Genomic DNA, 17,839 nt, shown 5'->3' on the forward strand with positions numbered 1-17,839 from the left:
GAACCAACGATCTCATGTCATCTCACGATGGGTCGTCTATGCATTTCTCATAGTCCCTTTGCAACTTGACCAAACACTAAAGTTCTTTCTTCACCAAATAACAAATTCTCCTTTTGTTACCTTTGTTTGGCTCTAATACCACTCGTTAATAATTAAAATGACTCAAGAAAAAATAATTATAAACCAAGACATGCACAAACCATGTACAAATAATTTACTCTATAAAACCCCTATTGGGAGAGAAACATATGACCATAGATATATTATTATCCTTGAATTAAACACAACCAAGCCAATCAATACACTAGTTACCTCAACCAAGTAATACTTCTACTAAAATTTTAGATATTAAAATAGAAAATCATCAAACCTTTTAGATAATATAGTTAACTTAACAACCTTGATTCTCTTATTAAATAAAATTTATCTAACATTTTTAACTTTAAATTTTGAATTTTTTTTATACTCATCACATAATTGTGATTTAATGTTTAGGAAACATATATCATACTAGTCAATTTAATTCCCATAATTTACCTCGACATTGTGCTATTGAATGGAACTTTTAGAAAGAAAGGATTTTTCAACTTTGGAAATTTTAATTTGTTTTATACTTATCTCATAAGTGTGATTTAATTGATATTGTTTAGGTAACATATATCATAATCAAAGACAATTAAGTCAGTTTAGGTCACAAATATTAACTTTTGTGGTGGTATTGAATGAAACTTGTATAAGGAAAGGATTTTTCCTCACGATTGTAATGAATTAAGAATAAATCATAAAAAACATATCTTTTAATGAATTAGAAAGAATTTTTCCTCACGAGTGTAATGAATTAAGAATAAATCATAAAAAATTATCTCTTTTAAAATATATATATTTATTTTTCAATATTATTGAAAAAAATAATTTTCAAACATTTGATTAGACCATAACTTTGAAAGTTTTATTGCAACTTTTGTGCCATGTGGATAACTTCCTCATATTCCTTTTTCCATAATTTGTTAATGTAATTGCAATATATATGTTCTAATTTTTAAATATTTGTGCAATGATTTTCATTGTTAAGCTGGAAACCACCTAAAATTAAATTCTACTCATGTAGATAACCTATTCGCCCACCATAATTTAAGAACGTATTCCCCCATCGTAATTTAAGCATGTATTAGCATAAAAAATGAATAGGAACAAGATGGAAATAAATATACCTACTAAGAGTTACTATCTACCATTATTTGTGTTTTCTTCAACACTTTAATATGTAGGAACAAAATTAGAAATGTGAAAACTTAGTAGTGGTTACTAGCCACCAAAATTTTATACAAGTCCTTATCTCGCAACAGGAAATTAAATGATGAAGGTTTTTCATATTTTAACATAAACAATTTTGTTCAATTTGTATAATGTTTTTAAATATATAAAAAATAATGAAATTTTGTTCATATATTTAAAACATGCAACAAAAAAATAAACTTTCCCAAACAAACAAATTGAACACGTATACTATGATCGTTGAGGTATTTACTTACAGATAACACGTGTCTCCTTACAATTTTAGAATATAAACGGTTGCCCTCACCATTTGGATGTTGATTTTTCTTTTGGTTTTGTCCTTATGGTTTCTACTATTAAATTGCAACTAATGTCATTATCACTGCAAAACACTCCATTCTCCATTGATAGTAAATATTGATATGAGTAGACCATTATGAGTTTTTGAGTTTTCTTATAAACATCTTGGGTTCTTTTATTCATCCTGAAGTATATGTACAAAGTGTTTTATAGTGCTTATTGTGTTGTTTTAATTTCTCAATCTTCCTATATATCGCAACAACTTTTCATATTTTCTATTCCTTTATATATGTTTTAGGGTTGTTTTGGTTTTGTAATCCTTTTAGCAACAAGAAACATTTTATCACGATTTTTCTAACTATATACTTTATTGATTATTACCAAATCTAATTTTCATTTCTACCTAAGCAAAATTATTACATTATTATATTTCCTTTTTCAATGCTTCTCCAAATAGTTGCAATGGTATTGTTAATCAAGGGTCTCGATTATTTTGATTTACAAACCATTTCAACCTTTGATTCTTCTCAAGGATTTTGTTGCTAAAATTTTGTGGAAATCATGTTTTCACATAAGACATATGGTTAAATCATCTACCTTAATGCTTTCTATGATTCAAGAGGATATTTAATTAAATATTAATGATTTGTAATTTCAATATACAATGTTTTTTTTGACAATAATATCTAACAACTTACTCTATTTTTCCAAGCCAACACTTTTTCCAGACCAACACTTTTTCGAGACCTATACTTTTCATGTGGAAATAACTTTGTTGAAGCTTTGGAGAGGGAGATGATTTGAAAAGATAAAATATCATATGTATGTAATAACCAGCGTGCTTCTTCGTGAATGTGAAAATCTAGCTGCTTCTTCATGAAAAGTATTTAGTCTGAATTTGAAATCCCAACAAATAGATTAGAGTAACAAATTACTCAGGTGTTAGTTCCTAGTTGAATAAGAATGCATATGTTGAAATATATAATATGATTAATGTCACTTTTTTAATGGTAAATGTTGCATATACAAATTATTTTTATTATAGAACTATGTTTGCTTCAGATACATTCTTTTTCATAATGACCTATAAGTAAATGAGAACCATGTGGTTCTCCATGGGTTTAAATATAAAAATGGAAAATCATTTATCTTTGGTTTTATGCAATTTTAGTCACCATATTTTATCAAATAATAATATGTTATTTAATAACCTTATGGCTACTACCATCATAAAACTTAATGCATATTAGGATAGTTTCTTGCTACTAATGTTATGGCTATTAGAATAATGGACCAGTATTCATGTGAATGGTTGAACTAGTGTTCATGTGAATGGTTAAACTAGTGGACGTTTAGATTAAATGAGAATTTCCACTATTTTTACATTGTTGGGTGTTAATATTGTCTCCTATAAACCTCAACACTTACTTGTCAAACTAGGGGTCATACACTTCGTGACATAGCACAGTTAATGCTAAGAGGCTCTGAAAACCCCTACAAAAACCAATCCTACCTCCAACCCAAATAATCAATCTTCTAAGCTCTGAAAATGAATGAAAACTCTAATCTTCAGTTCCTCCACTACTGTGATGGAAAATTTTAAAAATCACCTTGATTAATCTTGACACTAGCTACCTTGCTCACAAACACTTCAAACAAACTGAGATTGCAAACTAAATAAAATCCTCAAAATGAACACAAGCCTCAATCCCAATAGCTCAAAAGAGTGTTCAAATGAATCACACAAGTTATCAAAACATTCTTGCACTATATAAACTATCACTCCTCTATCTATCCAATTATTGCACTACTCACACTTTGTTCTATTATTTACCTCTCCACTCTCTTTTATGCAGTGAGCACTCAATAAAGAAAACATAACAATATCAATGTGTTTAAATAAATATAAAATAATACATAACAAGGAGCCTTAGTCTATTTCAATCTTCATAAGCTAGAAAGGAACTTCCCAAATCAAGAAATCGCGACTCTGTCTAAAGAGGAGATCTATAATAAACATCCACTGACACTTAAATGAAACCTAGTTCAAAGTAATATCAAACCAAGGGATAATATCTTCAACAACACCTCACACACTAGCCTATACGACGTCAAAGAATTCCATTCATATACTGATCTAATGTGAAACATACCCTGTTCATTAACTATCTCTTTGCACCATAACAAAAATGAGTAATGCTTTCATTCTCTTATAACAAAAGTGTTCAAGTATTTGCCTATGATGTGATTCTGTTCCAATTCAAATAAAACGATTTTATCAAACGAGTCTCTAGTCATAAAAAATGTAAAGAGCCTATTCCTACACTAATACACAATGGAGTTAAACAGGTCTTTTATCATTATAAAACTTAGGGTTTAGTAACTTCAATGTCATTTTCTTTATAACATAGGGTCGTACCAAGTTACCCTCATTCAAATATCCAAAGCAGAAAAAGGGTTTCGAAAGAGTAACATTGTCAAACACCGATAGGCAACCATTAAATCCCTCAACTTAGTCTTCCATAACTTCAAGGAAACTTGTTTACATCAATTCATCAAAATACATAGACACATAAGAGCCACTTCAAGGTCTATTTCATATAACCCATAATATATATGTGTGTGTGTGAGAGAGAGAGAAAGAACAAAACAAGGTTTCAAACAACAAAATCCTCCATGTCTAGTATCAAACCCTTGTTTTTATTAATCTCTTGAACTTTAGCATTTTCAACACAAGCAAAAACCCTGAATAAAGATATAGATATAGCCAGACCTTTGAAAAATAGATAAAAAACCTTTTAAAATTTAATCTATATGCAAAGAAATTCAAACTATTATAACACTAAAAATCCTCATGAAAACACAACACTCCTTCCTATATCTAGGCTAGACACACTCAAAACCATGCACACTTCACAACTTAAAAAACAAAGTTCCTAATAATCACTCACAAAATATCATTTCAACTTTGAGAGATGCAATCTATGATCAATAAGTTTACAAACCACAATATTTGTTTTAGAAGAAACAAACCACCCAACGCTAACTAACTGAGGGTAAACGAGTTGGGTTGGTTTGGTTGGGCCCTAACCAACCAGCTCATGCGCTCGTTGAAGAGAAACTAAACTACAAAGTGGTTCAGATAATTAATAAGATTAAAAAAAATAGGAAATGAACCTAGAATTGATGCTATTTGTATTAAATAAATCTCATTCTTAGTACATCTTGAGCTTAATAGTCCAGCTCCAGATAGATCTAGGCAATACATAGTTCTCAAACTTGAAAGTACACGAAATGATAGTATCACCAACCTGTTACTCCATATATTATATATATATATATATATATATATATATAGTTAGTGAATACACTGCCATAGCGAGCCATCCTATACAAACAGAAAATAGAAAATCGTTTGTAATATGCTCCTAACAATAGATCTTCAAACAAGCTATCACTAGTCACCAAGATTTGCTTCCATCTCAGACTAACTTCATTTAAAAAAGAGGTTGTAATCTGCAGGTTGTACACTGAAGACTACGAGTGATGAGTGCACCTTGTTCTCCTTAGAATCCACGAAAATCTCTTGACAACTCATTTGACTCCCAACTAATCCCTTTTTCCAACGGTTCATAGTTCTAACTCGTGCAGGAATCCTTAAGTTCAGTGTTGGAATCTCGATATCAAAGATAGTTGCCTCATGTTATAGCACATGCACTTCATAATAGAATAATGGTTGATTAAAGACAAAATAAACTCCTTGAACACTGCTGCGACAATTCTGTAAAAAATTATACCTATCAAGTCCGCGAGGACTTTTCCATCCGAATGTCGCCCGGAGGGTTTTCCAGGGAATCTTATACCATATGGAGGTTTCCAGGCGGTATTTGTTTTGTTAAGATTTCCCGTGTCAGCGTATGAATCTCCGAACACAAACATGACTCCTGGGCTTGCGCTTTCCACATTCTCTGCAAACAAAATTGCCTGTTATTTAGAACTCATATGGAAATACTAGTACTTGCACAATCAACTTCGAAACACAACAGTGGGACATTACGATGAATAAATAGCAATCCGCAATAGAAAGCAAGGAAAAGTTTCAAGCACGGCCTCTGGGTACCAGCTTGTGATCTGCACATCTTCCGAAGAGAAGGAATCACCCTTTTGCATCACACGATGGGGAAGAAAATTGGAACCAAGGGAACTAGTCAAAAAAATTGCAAGGGTCTAACGACAAACGAGATTCCATCTCGATATCCTCGGAGCCTGTGTTTGATTTGGGAAAGAATGAACAGGTCCACGAAAATAACTCTACGGAACAAGAAAACTCTAGAAATGCTAACATTCCAAGGTTATTCCGGGCGTCGTTCTCAAGAAATCGAAAAGTCGTTTTTATTTTTATTTTGATTGTAGATTTAAGATTTAAAGAATATTTTAAAATTTTTATTTTGATGGTAGATTTAAGATTTAAGGAATGTTTTAAGATTAGGTAGACAGGGCCTGTCACATAGATTTAAGAAATATTTTAATAGATTTAAGATTTAAGGAATATTATTTAAATTTGGATAGATAAGAGTCTGTAACATGTTGGGGAGCTTGATAAAGCCATTTGATTGTAGATTGAGGGAAATTCTTGAAATATGATAGACAAGAACTTTACATATGGCCAAGAGTGGGATAAAGTCAAGTCATTGTGTGGAGAGGCTTTTTCCAATATAGTATGAAGAGAGTTTGTAATGTATGGTTAATGTTTTATAAATAAAAATAATAAAATAATAAAAATTAAATTGTGATGTTATTTTATTAATTTTTGTTGGTTAATTAAAGTAAAGTCGATTGGGTCAAATTATTGAGTTGAAAATTCATGATATTCTATGTTTATAGAAATGTATAATATTCATGTGGAATATAACCTATTTAAAGTGAAAAATTAAACCAGTAAATTGATAATTATAATTAATTAATAATTAAACCAACTTAGATTCCTCTTAATTCTGGATAGATCTACCCATTTTCTAGAGGACTGAAATCTCTTTAAGTGCAATCTTCTATTAAAATAAAAAGAGATTTGATCCCTCTTAATAGATCTGGAGTTAAATAGATCTAGGCTGATAAACTTTTAAAAAATATTGTGAACTATCTTTATGTTCAATTTCCAATTGGGAATATTTTAAAATAAGATACATTGACTTTTTTAACCTTACTCCAGTGAATCCTGTTCTAAATCAAACTAGAAAATATTTTAAAAATTGACTTTAACATATAAATTCAACAACCTGATAAAAGCATTCACACTGAAACTTTTTCGACCTGGACAGTCCAAATCCCCCAAATTAACTTTGACTAACATGTCAAAGTTGTAACAAATTTTGTTGATTTTTTTTTTTATCGTTCACCTATAGCAAAGGGAATTTTTTTATTGTCGAAACTATAATGAGAAGCAGGATTTCCTCCACAATTCTGTCGTGAGTTCTGCCAAAAAGAGGTTACTCTAAAAGGAACAGCATAGATATATTTTCACTGTCAGTGTCCGTGTCCCATATGTATTGAAAACAACTTCACTCAAAGGTGAAGGTAGTTTTATGACGATCTTCTTTAGCAATATGGATCTAGTGGTATCCTAAAAACCCTTCAGTGAAAGAATATACTTCTTAACCACCAATATTATTGAGAACTTCATTGGTAAATGAGGTGGGAAATGGATCATGCACACATGCATCGTTGAGCTTTCTCATATCAACACATATTTGGATGTCACCCAGATTCATGTTCTATACCACCATAGGACTGATCCAATCTAACTCTTTTACTAGTTCAATTATCCATGCCTCTAACTTCTCGCCCAATTCCTATTTTACTTTCTACTTGTAGATTTGATTTAGTCTGCAACGTCTCTTATTTTCAGGTCTAACATCTCGCTTTAAAGGAAACTCCATTTCTCCTAGTTCACATACTATACCCTTCATCTATGTAAAGATGTTAGGGAACATATCTCGATACTCTCTCAGTAGATCTGTTATCTTCTCCACTATCTCATTGTCCTAGTGATCCCCTATCAAAGCCAGCTTTGGGTTCTCTTCACTACCAATATTTTATTTCTTCATTTTAATAATATTTGAATAGTTTTCCTTTTCTAACTCAGGTCCAGATACGATGTGTTTCCCCTCAATATATAAAATGTGCAAGTCCCTTGGATTCTCATCGCCATCATCATATTCTACAAAATTATAACATTCCATACATTCTTGTACCCACTGTAAATGTTGATGGGTAGGATACAAGGGTGTTATTGTGTACAAACTCACATTCAGATGAAAAAATCTTCTAACGCACAATTCTTAGCTATACAACTAAATGTATACTTGAAGCTATAAGTCATCTCATCCTATTGTGTTGTGCCTATGAATACCTCTAATTCAATGTACCAATTCTTAGGAATGATATCTAAGGTGTGCACAAATCTATTGACCCATTCCTCTTGTGGTATCTTCCTCTTATTCCATGTTGCAACACAAATCTTCACATGGGTTATGGGACAATCCAACATAGTTTACTTGATTCCCCTAACCTTTGACTCATACCAAAACCAAATAGATAACAATTGTTACATTTCAACTAGGCATCGACAACATCCTTATGTGTGATCCACCATCACGCTAGAGTTTCTTTCGAGGCAACATCTAATGCTAACAACCTTAAATACTCATCTATTTTGTGCTCAAATTCTTGAACGAAAGACACAACAATAGTTAAACCATCATACCTAGGTGGATCTTGTACTTTTTTCCCAATCCAGTGTACTGCATGACTGATATGTGCACACTTCTTGGTAGACACTTCACGCAGTCAATTCTACCAACTCTCTAGTCCTTCTTTAGAGTTTGATGCACAAGAACCAATATTGGGCCAACTAAAATTTAAAAAAATGTTAGGTTTAAAATGGGTCTCTTAAGGAATATTATAAAATAATAGTTGAAATACTAAAATAAGATTAGCCTACCTCATCAAATTTTGGAGTGAAAAGGAAAAAACTACTCAAGTTTTGAGTGGGAGCACTCATTGGATGCAAAATTTAATTTATCATCCAAAGAGTACCCATGTTGAATACATTTGATGGATCTTGCTACACAAAAAATGAGAAATACATGAGAAAAGGTGATTGCAATCACATTTTTCATGTATTTCTCATTTTTTCGTGTAGTGGGCTCCATTGAAAGTATTCAACATAAGCACTTCTTGCATGAAAAAATAAATTATGCATCCAATAAGTGATCGTGCTAAAAAATGGAGTAAAACCATAGGGAGATAAGTTGAAAATACAAGTTGAAAAAATTGTTTTTCATTTTTTTAATCATTTTTCCCTTTTACTCCAAAAATGGTGAATCATCCCCCATGATTGACATCATCATTTTCAATTCTATTTGTTCCTATAAAGTTGATTTTGGTTTTATATTTTTGTTTTGAGTCCCATTTTTACCTCAAAATTTCTCTAATGGTATACCATTTGCAATTGGGTTAACATAATCCTCCCATTTCACAGTTATATTATAAATATTTTCCAATGCTTCTGCAACCAACTCCTATCAAACAAGCTCTACATATATATCATCTTACCTTAGATCTAACAACACAATCATTGAGACATCACCCAATTCAAATATCATCTTCCTCTTTTTCAAATTAAAATAACCCTATTGTCAAAGGCTCAATCAATACCCAATAGTGTTGGGTATGGGTTAGTATCATCAACCATCTCTATTAACTAAAAATCTACTAGACTATTGACCCCATCGATATCCACCTCAGCATTTGATAGTTTACCAATAAGGAATATCTGGTATTGATTTGCCAATCTTAGCTAGATAGGGGACCAAGTCAGCTTAGGCTCCCCATCATCTCCTAGGTCTTCTTAAGAAATATGTTCACATTAGATCCCAAGTCAAAGATAATTTTATCCATATTGTAATCTCCTATATGTGCACCAAACCTAAATTCTCGGTTTGTCCTCTTCTTTTGTAAAAATTTATTGAGTGTGCATATTCGAGTATGTGCTACTGTGACTTATGACTCCTTTGTAGGTTTATCAATCATTCTATGAAGCTTCTTTAAGGCACCATAATCCTCCATCAAATCTAGACAACTTTTAAAAAATGCCTTGATAGGACCGTCTCCTATTTCAGGACTTTTGGTATCATTTTTGTCATAGACTCTAGGCATGTCATACACTAGACTGTCATCTAGAATATCCCACTTTGAGGAAACCATTTCTCTACATGCATCCTTACAAGTAGTCTTTTCTTATGTGGATTGAACTTTGGCAGAGGATTAACATCTTTTCTCACCAATTATTGATATGGGTTAGCATGTTTAATAGCATCCCTCCCAGTCTTGGTACCTCCATGTGTAACAACATTAACATGAGATTGATTGTGGCATCGTTCTACGGTAACCTTTGGAATGTTTTGCCTCTTCTTCTCCTGAATTTTCACGAGAAGATGAGGGAAATCCTCTATCGCAATATCCAAAGCTCGATAATACGTAAATGTTGTAAAATGATAGGGATAAAATCTAGTGATATGTCCTAGTTGACCACAATTATATCAAATAATTTGTCCTCTTCCCCATCCAAATGATCCTTGTCCTTGACCTGGTCCTCCAGGTCCTCTACCCGTCATACCTTGGCCTCTACCCATTGATTATACATGCCTGCTTAATTGTACTTTTGTACCATCATGCCATGTCCCTCTTGCACCCTTTAGGAGTCATTGGTGTGATATATCATCAATTCTAGAGATCGACAATGATGAATTTCATGACTCATGGACTTACAAAAATAACAAAATAAATTCCTTGTAGAGGCTTCATATCTTTGCATCATAGGACAACTCGATGGTGAATGTCTCCACACTTTACAAATCTCACACCGTAATCCACTACCTTTCTTGCATAGATAGTTGCACCAACCGTCATGTAATATGTCATCACTGGGATTCTTCTCTATGGTACCCCACCTTTTTGCAAATTGTGTACAAAACTTTCGAGCATTGTTCTTTCCCTTTCACTAAGTCTTGCAGTTGAACTATGAGCGTGGCTATCTATGATTCTAGCTAGGCTATTCCAAAGCTTTCTCCTCTTGTGGTTGCTACTACGAAAGACACTTCTAACTTCAATGTAATCTCCAAAGCTTGATCCTGAGTTTGAATGTTCTTCTAAGTCAAAGGAAAACAAATATGATGCAATAAACCTACAATAGACCACTCCTTATGCTGCTCATATGGAATCTCAAATTCCAATCGACCTAACAACACTTTGAACCATTGATCATAGTCCCAAACAAATTCCTTCTACCCCTGCTTGATCTCTTTCAACTCTGTGAGACACTGAGATGCAGACTTAAGCCTTTGGAATTCTTTCAACATCACCCTTTTGATGTCTGCCAAGGTTCTTGGATGTCTAGTAAGAGCGTTATTCGTGTACTTCATATACCAGGTCAGTGCATAATCTCTAGAAGTAGTCTTCAAGTGTATAATCTTGGTGGCATCATGTTAAACCCAAATTGAATTGAAAAATTGCTTGGAGATAGGAACTCTCTTTAACAATTGTAGAATTAAATCTTTGAATGGGTATGAATCAGTTCCTATTCAATTTCATTCATATTTTTATAATATATTTTTATTTATTTAAGAAAATAAATATTATTTTTAATTGAACTCAATTTTTATGTTTAAAATTTTAAAATTAAAATTAAAATTATATATATATATATATATATATATATATATATATATATATATATATATATATATATATATATATATTTGATTTTTTTAATTATGAAAAATTAATAACTAGTTAGTGATTTGTAATAGGTTGGAGATTAAACCTGCTTACTATCATTATAACTTAAGAATATATTTAATAATGGAAAAATTAGATATATTAATATTTTATAACTTTAAGTTAAACATTATTAAGAAAAAGGCATATTCTAATTTATAAATGAAATGGATTATATTTCAAAGCATTTTTCTAGTTAATTTTAATGAAAATATTTGAGAGATTTTGAAAATTTTGAATTTAAGTTGTTTAATTTGTAGACTTCAAGTGTCTTTTGAGGGTGTTGAACCCATCTATTTATTCGAAAATGTAGTTTAAACAACAAAAAATCACAATCTAGCTGGAGACTATATCCTCTGATTAGGGTGAAAAGGTAATTTCGTCTATAAGTTAAACTATGCCTTTGTTGGGTGTGGAGCCTGATTATCTTCTGTATTCAAAGGTATTGCTACATTAGACCCAGTTCGAAATGGGGCAGCAATGCTGCCCGTAAAATATTTGCTGCAGGGGGTCCAGGGGGGGCAGCGGCGGCCTTTGGGGAGCCCCCCCCCCCCTGGCAGCGGTTTTCGGGGGCAGTGCCCTTGAAGCTAAAAACAGATGTAAAATTGCCTTGTAAAAGTATAGTAATTTCTAGTCAATCTGGGCAGTTCATTAGGCAGATGATCTGACGGTAGAACTTATGTTTAGTTTAGGGTTTTTTGCCCTAGAAGGCAACCCCTCTCTTTGTATGAGGGCATTGTATTGAGTCTGTGTAATATATGTGTATTCTCCAAGCGAGAAACAGAGAAGTGAGACTGTGAGAGAAAACAAAGGATATTATAGCGGATCTGCTATAGGTTGTGTCTCTTCATTTACTGGATAATAGAAAGGAAGGACTGGTTGTTCAGAGTGGACGTAGCCCAAACTGGGTGAACCACGTATATCTATGTCTCTCTTGTTTTATGCATTTTCTGTGTTTATATTTCTGCAATATTTTATGTGTTCCATTGCTCTGTAATATATAATTTTCTAACAACTAGTATTAGAGCTGAAGGTCTATTTGGCTGATAAGCTCGCAGGAAATAAGGGTTCCTCATTCGAGTGGGAGTAATGGCAGAAGATGGTAAGTTTAGGGTCGAGAAATTTAATGGCCAAAACTTCTCGTTGTGGAAGATGCAGATGGAAGATTATCTGTATTAGAAAGATCTGTACCTACCATTGGGCGGAAAAACAAAGATGTCGACGGGTATGACAGATGAAGAATGGAACCTTCTCGATAGAAAGGCACTCGGAACTGTACGGTTGTGCCTCGCAACGTCGGTTGCCTTCAACATTGCGAAGGAAACAACAATAGAGGGTTTGATTAAGGCGTTGGAGAAACTATATGAAAAACTCTCGGCCTCAAACAAGGTATTTCTTATGAAACGGTTATTTAATATGAAGATGTCGGAAGGTGGATCTATTACAGACCATTTAAATGATTTTAATACTGTTACAAGTCAATTATGTTCTGTAGGGGTAAACTTTGATGATGAAATTAGAGCTCTTTTATTCTTGTGCTCATTACCAGAAATTTGCAATGGTTTAGTAACGACCATTAGTAACTATGTTTCTGGATCTAGTACTTTAAAGTTTGATGATGATGTTGGTGCTATCCTTAGCGAGGACATGCGACGGAAAAGCTCTGGTGAGACATCAGGTAATTTTTTGAGTGCAGAGCCTAGGGGAAGAAAAATGGAAAGAGGAAAGAGCTCAGGATATCACAGTAAATCAAGGAAAGGAAAATCCAAGTCCAGATCGGGGATAGTGTGCTAGAAATGTGGAAAGAAAGGACACCTAAAGAAAGACTGTAGATCTCGGAAGGGAAAAGAAGGAGATGCACATCAAGAAAACAATCATGAAGCAAATGTGATACGTGATGTGTTACAAGATGCTTTGATTCTTTCTTTCGAAAATATTACTGATTCCTGTGTGGTAGATTTAGGGGCCTCATTCCATGCCACACCTAATAAGAAATACTTTCATGACTATGTTTAAGGAGATTTTGGACAAGTTCGTTTGGGTGATGATAAACTTTGTAAAATTGTTGGAATGGGTAAGGTTCTTGTAAAACAACAGAATGGAAACCAATGGCTACTAAAGGAGGTAAGGCATGCTCCAGATCTAAAGAAAAATCTGATTTCAGCAGAGCAGTTAGGCGGTGAAGGTTGTGTGACAACTTTCACAGATAAAGCTTGGAAGGTCACCAAAGGAGCCCTTGTAATATCAAAAGGTGAAAAGGTTGGCACATTGTATTTATGCAATGGTATTTTTAACTCTGTTAATGCTTTAACTTCCAAAGGAGCAGATGCAGCATTATGGCATCATAGGGTCGGACACATGAGTGAAAAGGGAATGAAGATTCTTCACTCTACGAATTTGTTTCCGGGATTGAAGAATTTTGATTTGGACTTCTGTGAGAATTGCATTTATGGAAAACAGAAGAGAGTCAGATTTCTCAGAGTTGGGAAAGAAAAGAAGAGCGAAAAATTAGAGCTTGTGCATACAGCTGTATAGGGACCTGCTCAGGTATCATCTCTCGGTGGCTCTCGTTATTATGTTACTTTTATTGATGATGCAACTAGAAAAACTTGAATTTATTGTATTAAGAATAAATCTGATGTATTTGATACTTTCAAGAAATGGAAAGCTTTGGTTGAGATTGAGACAAGAAAGAATTTGAAGTGTCTTAGATCAGATAATGGAGGTGAATATTGCAGCAAATAGTTTGATAGGTATTGTTCAGAGCATGGAATTCGCAGAGAGAATATAGTTCCAAGAACACCACAAGAAAATGGTGTGTCAGAAAGGATGAACAGAACAATCATGGAGCATGAAAGGTGCATGAGATTTCATGGAGCGTTGCCTTTACAGTTTTGGGCAGATGTCGTAGATATTGTTCTTTATCTATTAAATAGAGGGCCTTCAAGTTCCTTGGATGGTGGTGTTCTAGAGGAAGCATGGACAGGTAAAAAGGTAAACTACTATTTTTTAAAGCCTTTTGGTTGTGAGGCCTTTGTCCATATTGATAAAGAAAATAGAACAAAGCTTGAGGCAAAGTCAAAAAAATGTACCTTTATTGGATATGGTGTTAATGATTTTGGTTATCGCTTATATGATTACGAAAATCACAAAATCATTAGGATCAAAGATGTAATATTCAATCAAAAGGTCTTGTATAAGAATTAGTTGCAGGAAAAGAAACAAGAAAAAGAAAACAAGGAATACGCAGTTCTTGATGAAATCACTGAAAAAGTAAAGGTGCTTGAAAATAATAATAATCAACAACCACAACAACAGCAACCACCACAACAGCAAAAGGCACCCCAAACACCTGAAAGTGGTGTTAGAAGATCTATCAGGATAAGTAGATCCCCTGAATAATACTCTCATTCATTATATTATTTATTGTTGACTGATTCTGGTGAACCCTAATGTTATGAAGAAGCAATGCAGGTTGAAAGTAGGAAGAAGTGGGAGGTAGCCATGGAAGAAGAGATGGACTCCTTAATGCATAACCAGACTTGGGACTTAGTCAGGTTTCTGGTAGGGAAAACTACATTGAAGAATAAATGGGTTGAATAAATAGGTTTACAAGCTGAAGGAAGAAGATGGAGGAAAACAGAGGTACAAAGCTAGACTTGTGGTGAAGGGGTTTGCCCACAAGAAAGGTATTGAGTTTGATGGAATATTTTCTCATGTTGTTAAAATGACTTCAATCAGAACTATTTTAAGTCTAGTAGCAGTTGAAGATTTGCATCTTGAGCAGTTAGATGTAAAGACGGCCTTTCTCCATGGGGATTTGGAGGAAGAGATATATATACAGCAGCCACAAGGATATGAGGTGAAAGGAAAGGAGAAACTAGTGTGCAGGTTGAAGAAGAGCTTGTATGGCTTAAAATAGGCTCCAAGGAAGTGGTATCTAAAATTTGACAAGTTTATGTTTGAACAACGTTATACTAGATGTCACTCTCATCATTGTGTTTATCTGAAAAAGAAAAATGATGGAAGCTATATTATATTGTTATTGTATGTAGATGACATGCTTGTTGCAGGGTCTAACATGCAGGAAATAAATGTGCACAAAAGAAAATTGGCAAATTCATTTGCAATGAAGGATTTGGGAGCTGCAAAACAAATCCTTGGTATGAGAATCACTAGAGATAGGAAAAATCACAAATTAACATTGTCTCAGAATAAGTACATACAAAAGGCGTTGAAAAGATTTAATATGCAGAATGCAAAACCAGTTAGTACACCTTTTGCTAGCCATTTCAAACTTAGTAAGGAAATGTGCCCAAAGACCCAAGAAGACATGGATTATATGTCTAAAGTTCCATATGCATCAACAGTTGGAAGCTTAATGTATGCAATGGTCTGCACAAGGCTTGATATTGCACATGCAGTGAGATTTGTAAGCAGGTACATGAACAATCCTGGAAAGGAACATTGGATGGCAGTGAAATGGATTCTCAGATATTTGAAGGGTACCACAAATAAAGCATTATGCTTTGGTGGTTCAAACAATTTTCTACAGGGATATGTTGATGCAAATATGGCAAATGACAGAGATAACAAAAGAAGCACTACAGGATATGTATTTACTGTAGGTGGTGCAGCTGTCAGTTGGGTTTCAAAAATCCAAAGTGTTGTTGCACTTTCAACAACAGAAGCAGAGTATGTTGCTACTACAGAGGCTAGTAAAGAAATGATTTGGTTACAAAGGTTTATAGGTGAATTGGGTAAGGAGCATGATATGGGCATGTTATACAGTGATAGCCAAAGTGCCATTCATCTTGCAAAGAATTCAACATTTCATTCCAGGACTAAACACATACAACTCAAGTACCATTTCATAAGATCAATGTTGGAAGATGGAGAGTTGAAGCTGGAAAAGATACACACTAGCCAGAATCTTGCAGATATGCTAACAAAAGTTGTAACCAAAGAGAAACTAAGAACATGCTCAGTTTCAATTGGTCTTCAAGGATGACGATGAAGATGAGAAACAACCAGGTCCAAAGAGGATTCATTGTCCAGCAAATGAAGCAGCAGTGGAGTTGTTATAATTAGTCTCCAAGTGGGATATTGTTGGGTGTGGAGCCTGATTATCTTTTGTATTCAAAGGTATTGCCGCATTGGACCCCAGTTCGAAATGGGGCGGCAACGTCGCCCGTAAAATATTCGTTGTAGGGGGGGTCTAGGTGGGGGCGGTTGCGACCTTTGGGGAGCGCCCCCCTGGTGAGGGGTTTCGGGGGCAGCACCCCCGAAGCTAAAAACAAATGTAAAATTGTCTTGTAAAAGTATAGTAATTTCTAGTCAATCTGGGCCGTTCATTAGGCAGACGATCTTACGATAGAACTTATGTTTAGTTTAGGGCTTTTTTGCCCTAGAAGGCAATCCCTCTCTTTGTATGAGGGCATTGTATTAAGTCTGTGTAATATATGTGTATTCTCCAAGCGAGAATCAGAGAGGTGAGACTATGAGAGAAAACAGAGGATATTACAGCGGATCCGCTGTAGGTTGTGTCTCTTCATTTTGCTGGATAATAAAAAGGAAGGACTCGCTGTTTGGGGTGGACGTAGCCCAAACTGGGTGAACCACGTATATCTGTGTCTCTCTTGTTTTATGTGTTTTCTGTGTTTATATTTCTGCAATATTTTATGTGTTCCATTGCTCCGTAATATATAATTTTCTAATAGCCTTAAAATAATAATAATAATTATGAAAATAAACAATTTATTTGCTTAGGAATATTATTTCAATTACATTCATTTTATAACTATAACTAGTACAATATATAAATTAAATGGTTTCTAAATGGCTTATCAAAACACACATTTAATTATACAACTTAAACTGCAAAAATTTTAAAAATCATAAGAATTAACTAAATTATAACTTTATTTAAAATTATTATTATTACTATTATTATTAAAAAATATTAATATATAAGTTAAAGTTAAACATATATATATATATATAAAGGTTCTTAACTATGGAGATTCACCCTCACTTTTTAATGAAAATTTTTAATTTGTAAATAGTATTTGTTAGGATATCATAGGCCAATATCATGGTTTATCAATACCAAATGCTTATATAACCATTTCATATGACATTTGTTCATATCATATTTTATTTAAATTAATGAATTTAATTAAAATGACGAAAAAAACATAATTGTTTATGAAATAAATCTCAATCTTTGATTTATGTATACTACTAACAATATTATGAAATATTCTATAGAAGTCAAATCTCTATCATCCACTTAATAATAATTAAATTAAAATTTTAAAAACCCTATTCTAAAATAACTTTATGTATACTACTAAAAATATTCTGAAATATTCTATAGAGGTCAAATCTCTACCATCCACTTAATAATAATTAAATTAAAATTTTA

General features: G+C 33.3%; 1 protein-coding gene across 1 annotated transcript in view; it reads right to left on the reverse strand.

Moving 5' to 3' along the window:
- LOC149219743 (GDSL esterase/lipase At3g09930-like) overlaps window positions 1–5,881 on the reverse strand; it is a 52,179-nt gene extending 46,298 nt beyond the window's left edge. Inside the window, exons 1-2 of the mRNA XM_089382664.1 lie at window positions 5,633–5,881; window positions 5,373–5,543 (exon numbers count right to left, since the gene is read on the reverse strand). Of these exons, the coding sequence (XP_089238790.1) occupies window positions 5,373–5,543; window positions 5,633–5,714 (253 nt within the window). The 5' untranslated portion in view covers window positions 5,715–5,881. The remainder of the gene's footprint in view (window positions 1–5,372; window positions 5,544–5,632) is intronic.
- Window positions 5,882–17,839: the final 11,958 nt, after the last annotated feature.

Source organism: Pinus tabuliformis, chromosome Q (genome assembly GCF_031772625.1).
Source record: "Pinus tabuliformis cultivar Carrire ecotype Pingquan chromosome Q, CPIR1, whole genome shotgun sequence".
Lineage (NCBI taxonomy): Eukaryota > Viridiplantae > Streptophyta > Pinopsida > Pinales > Pinaceae > Pinus > Pinus tabuliformis.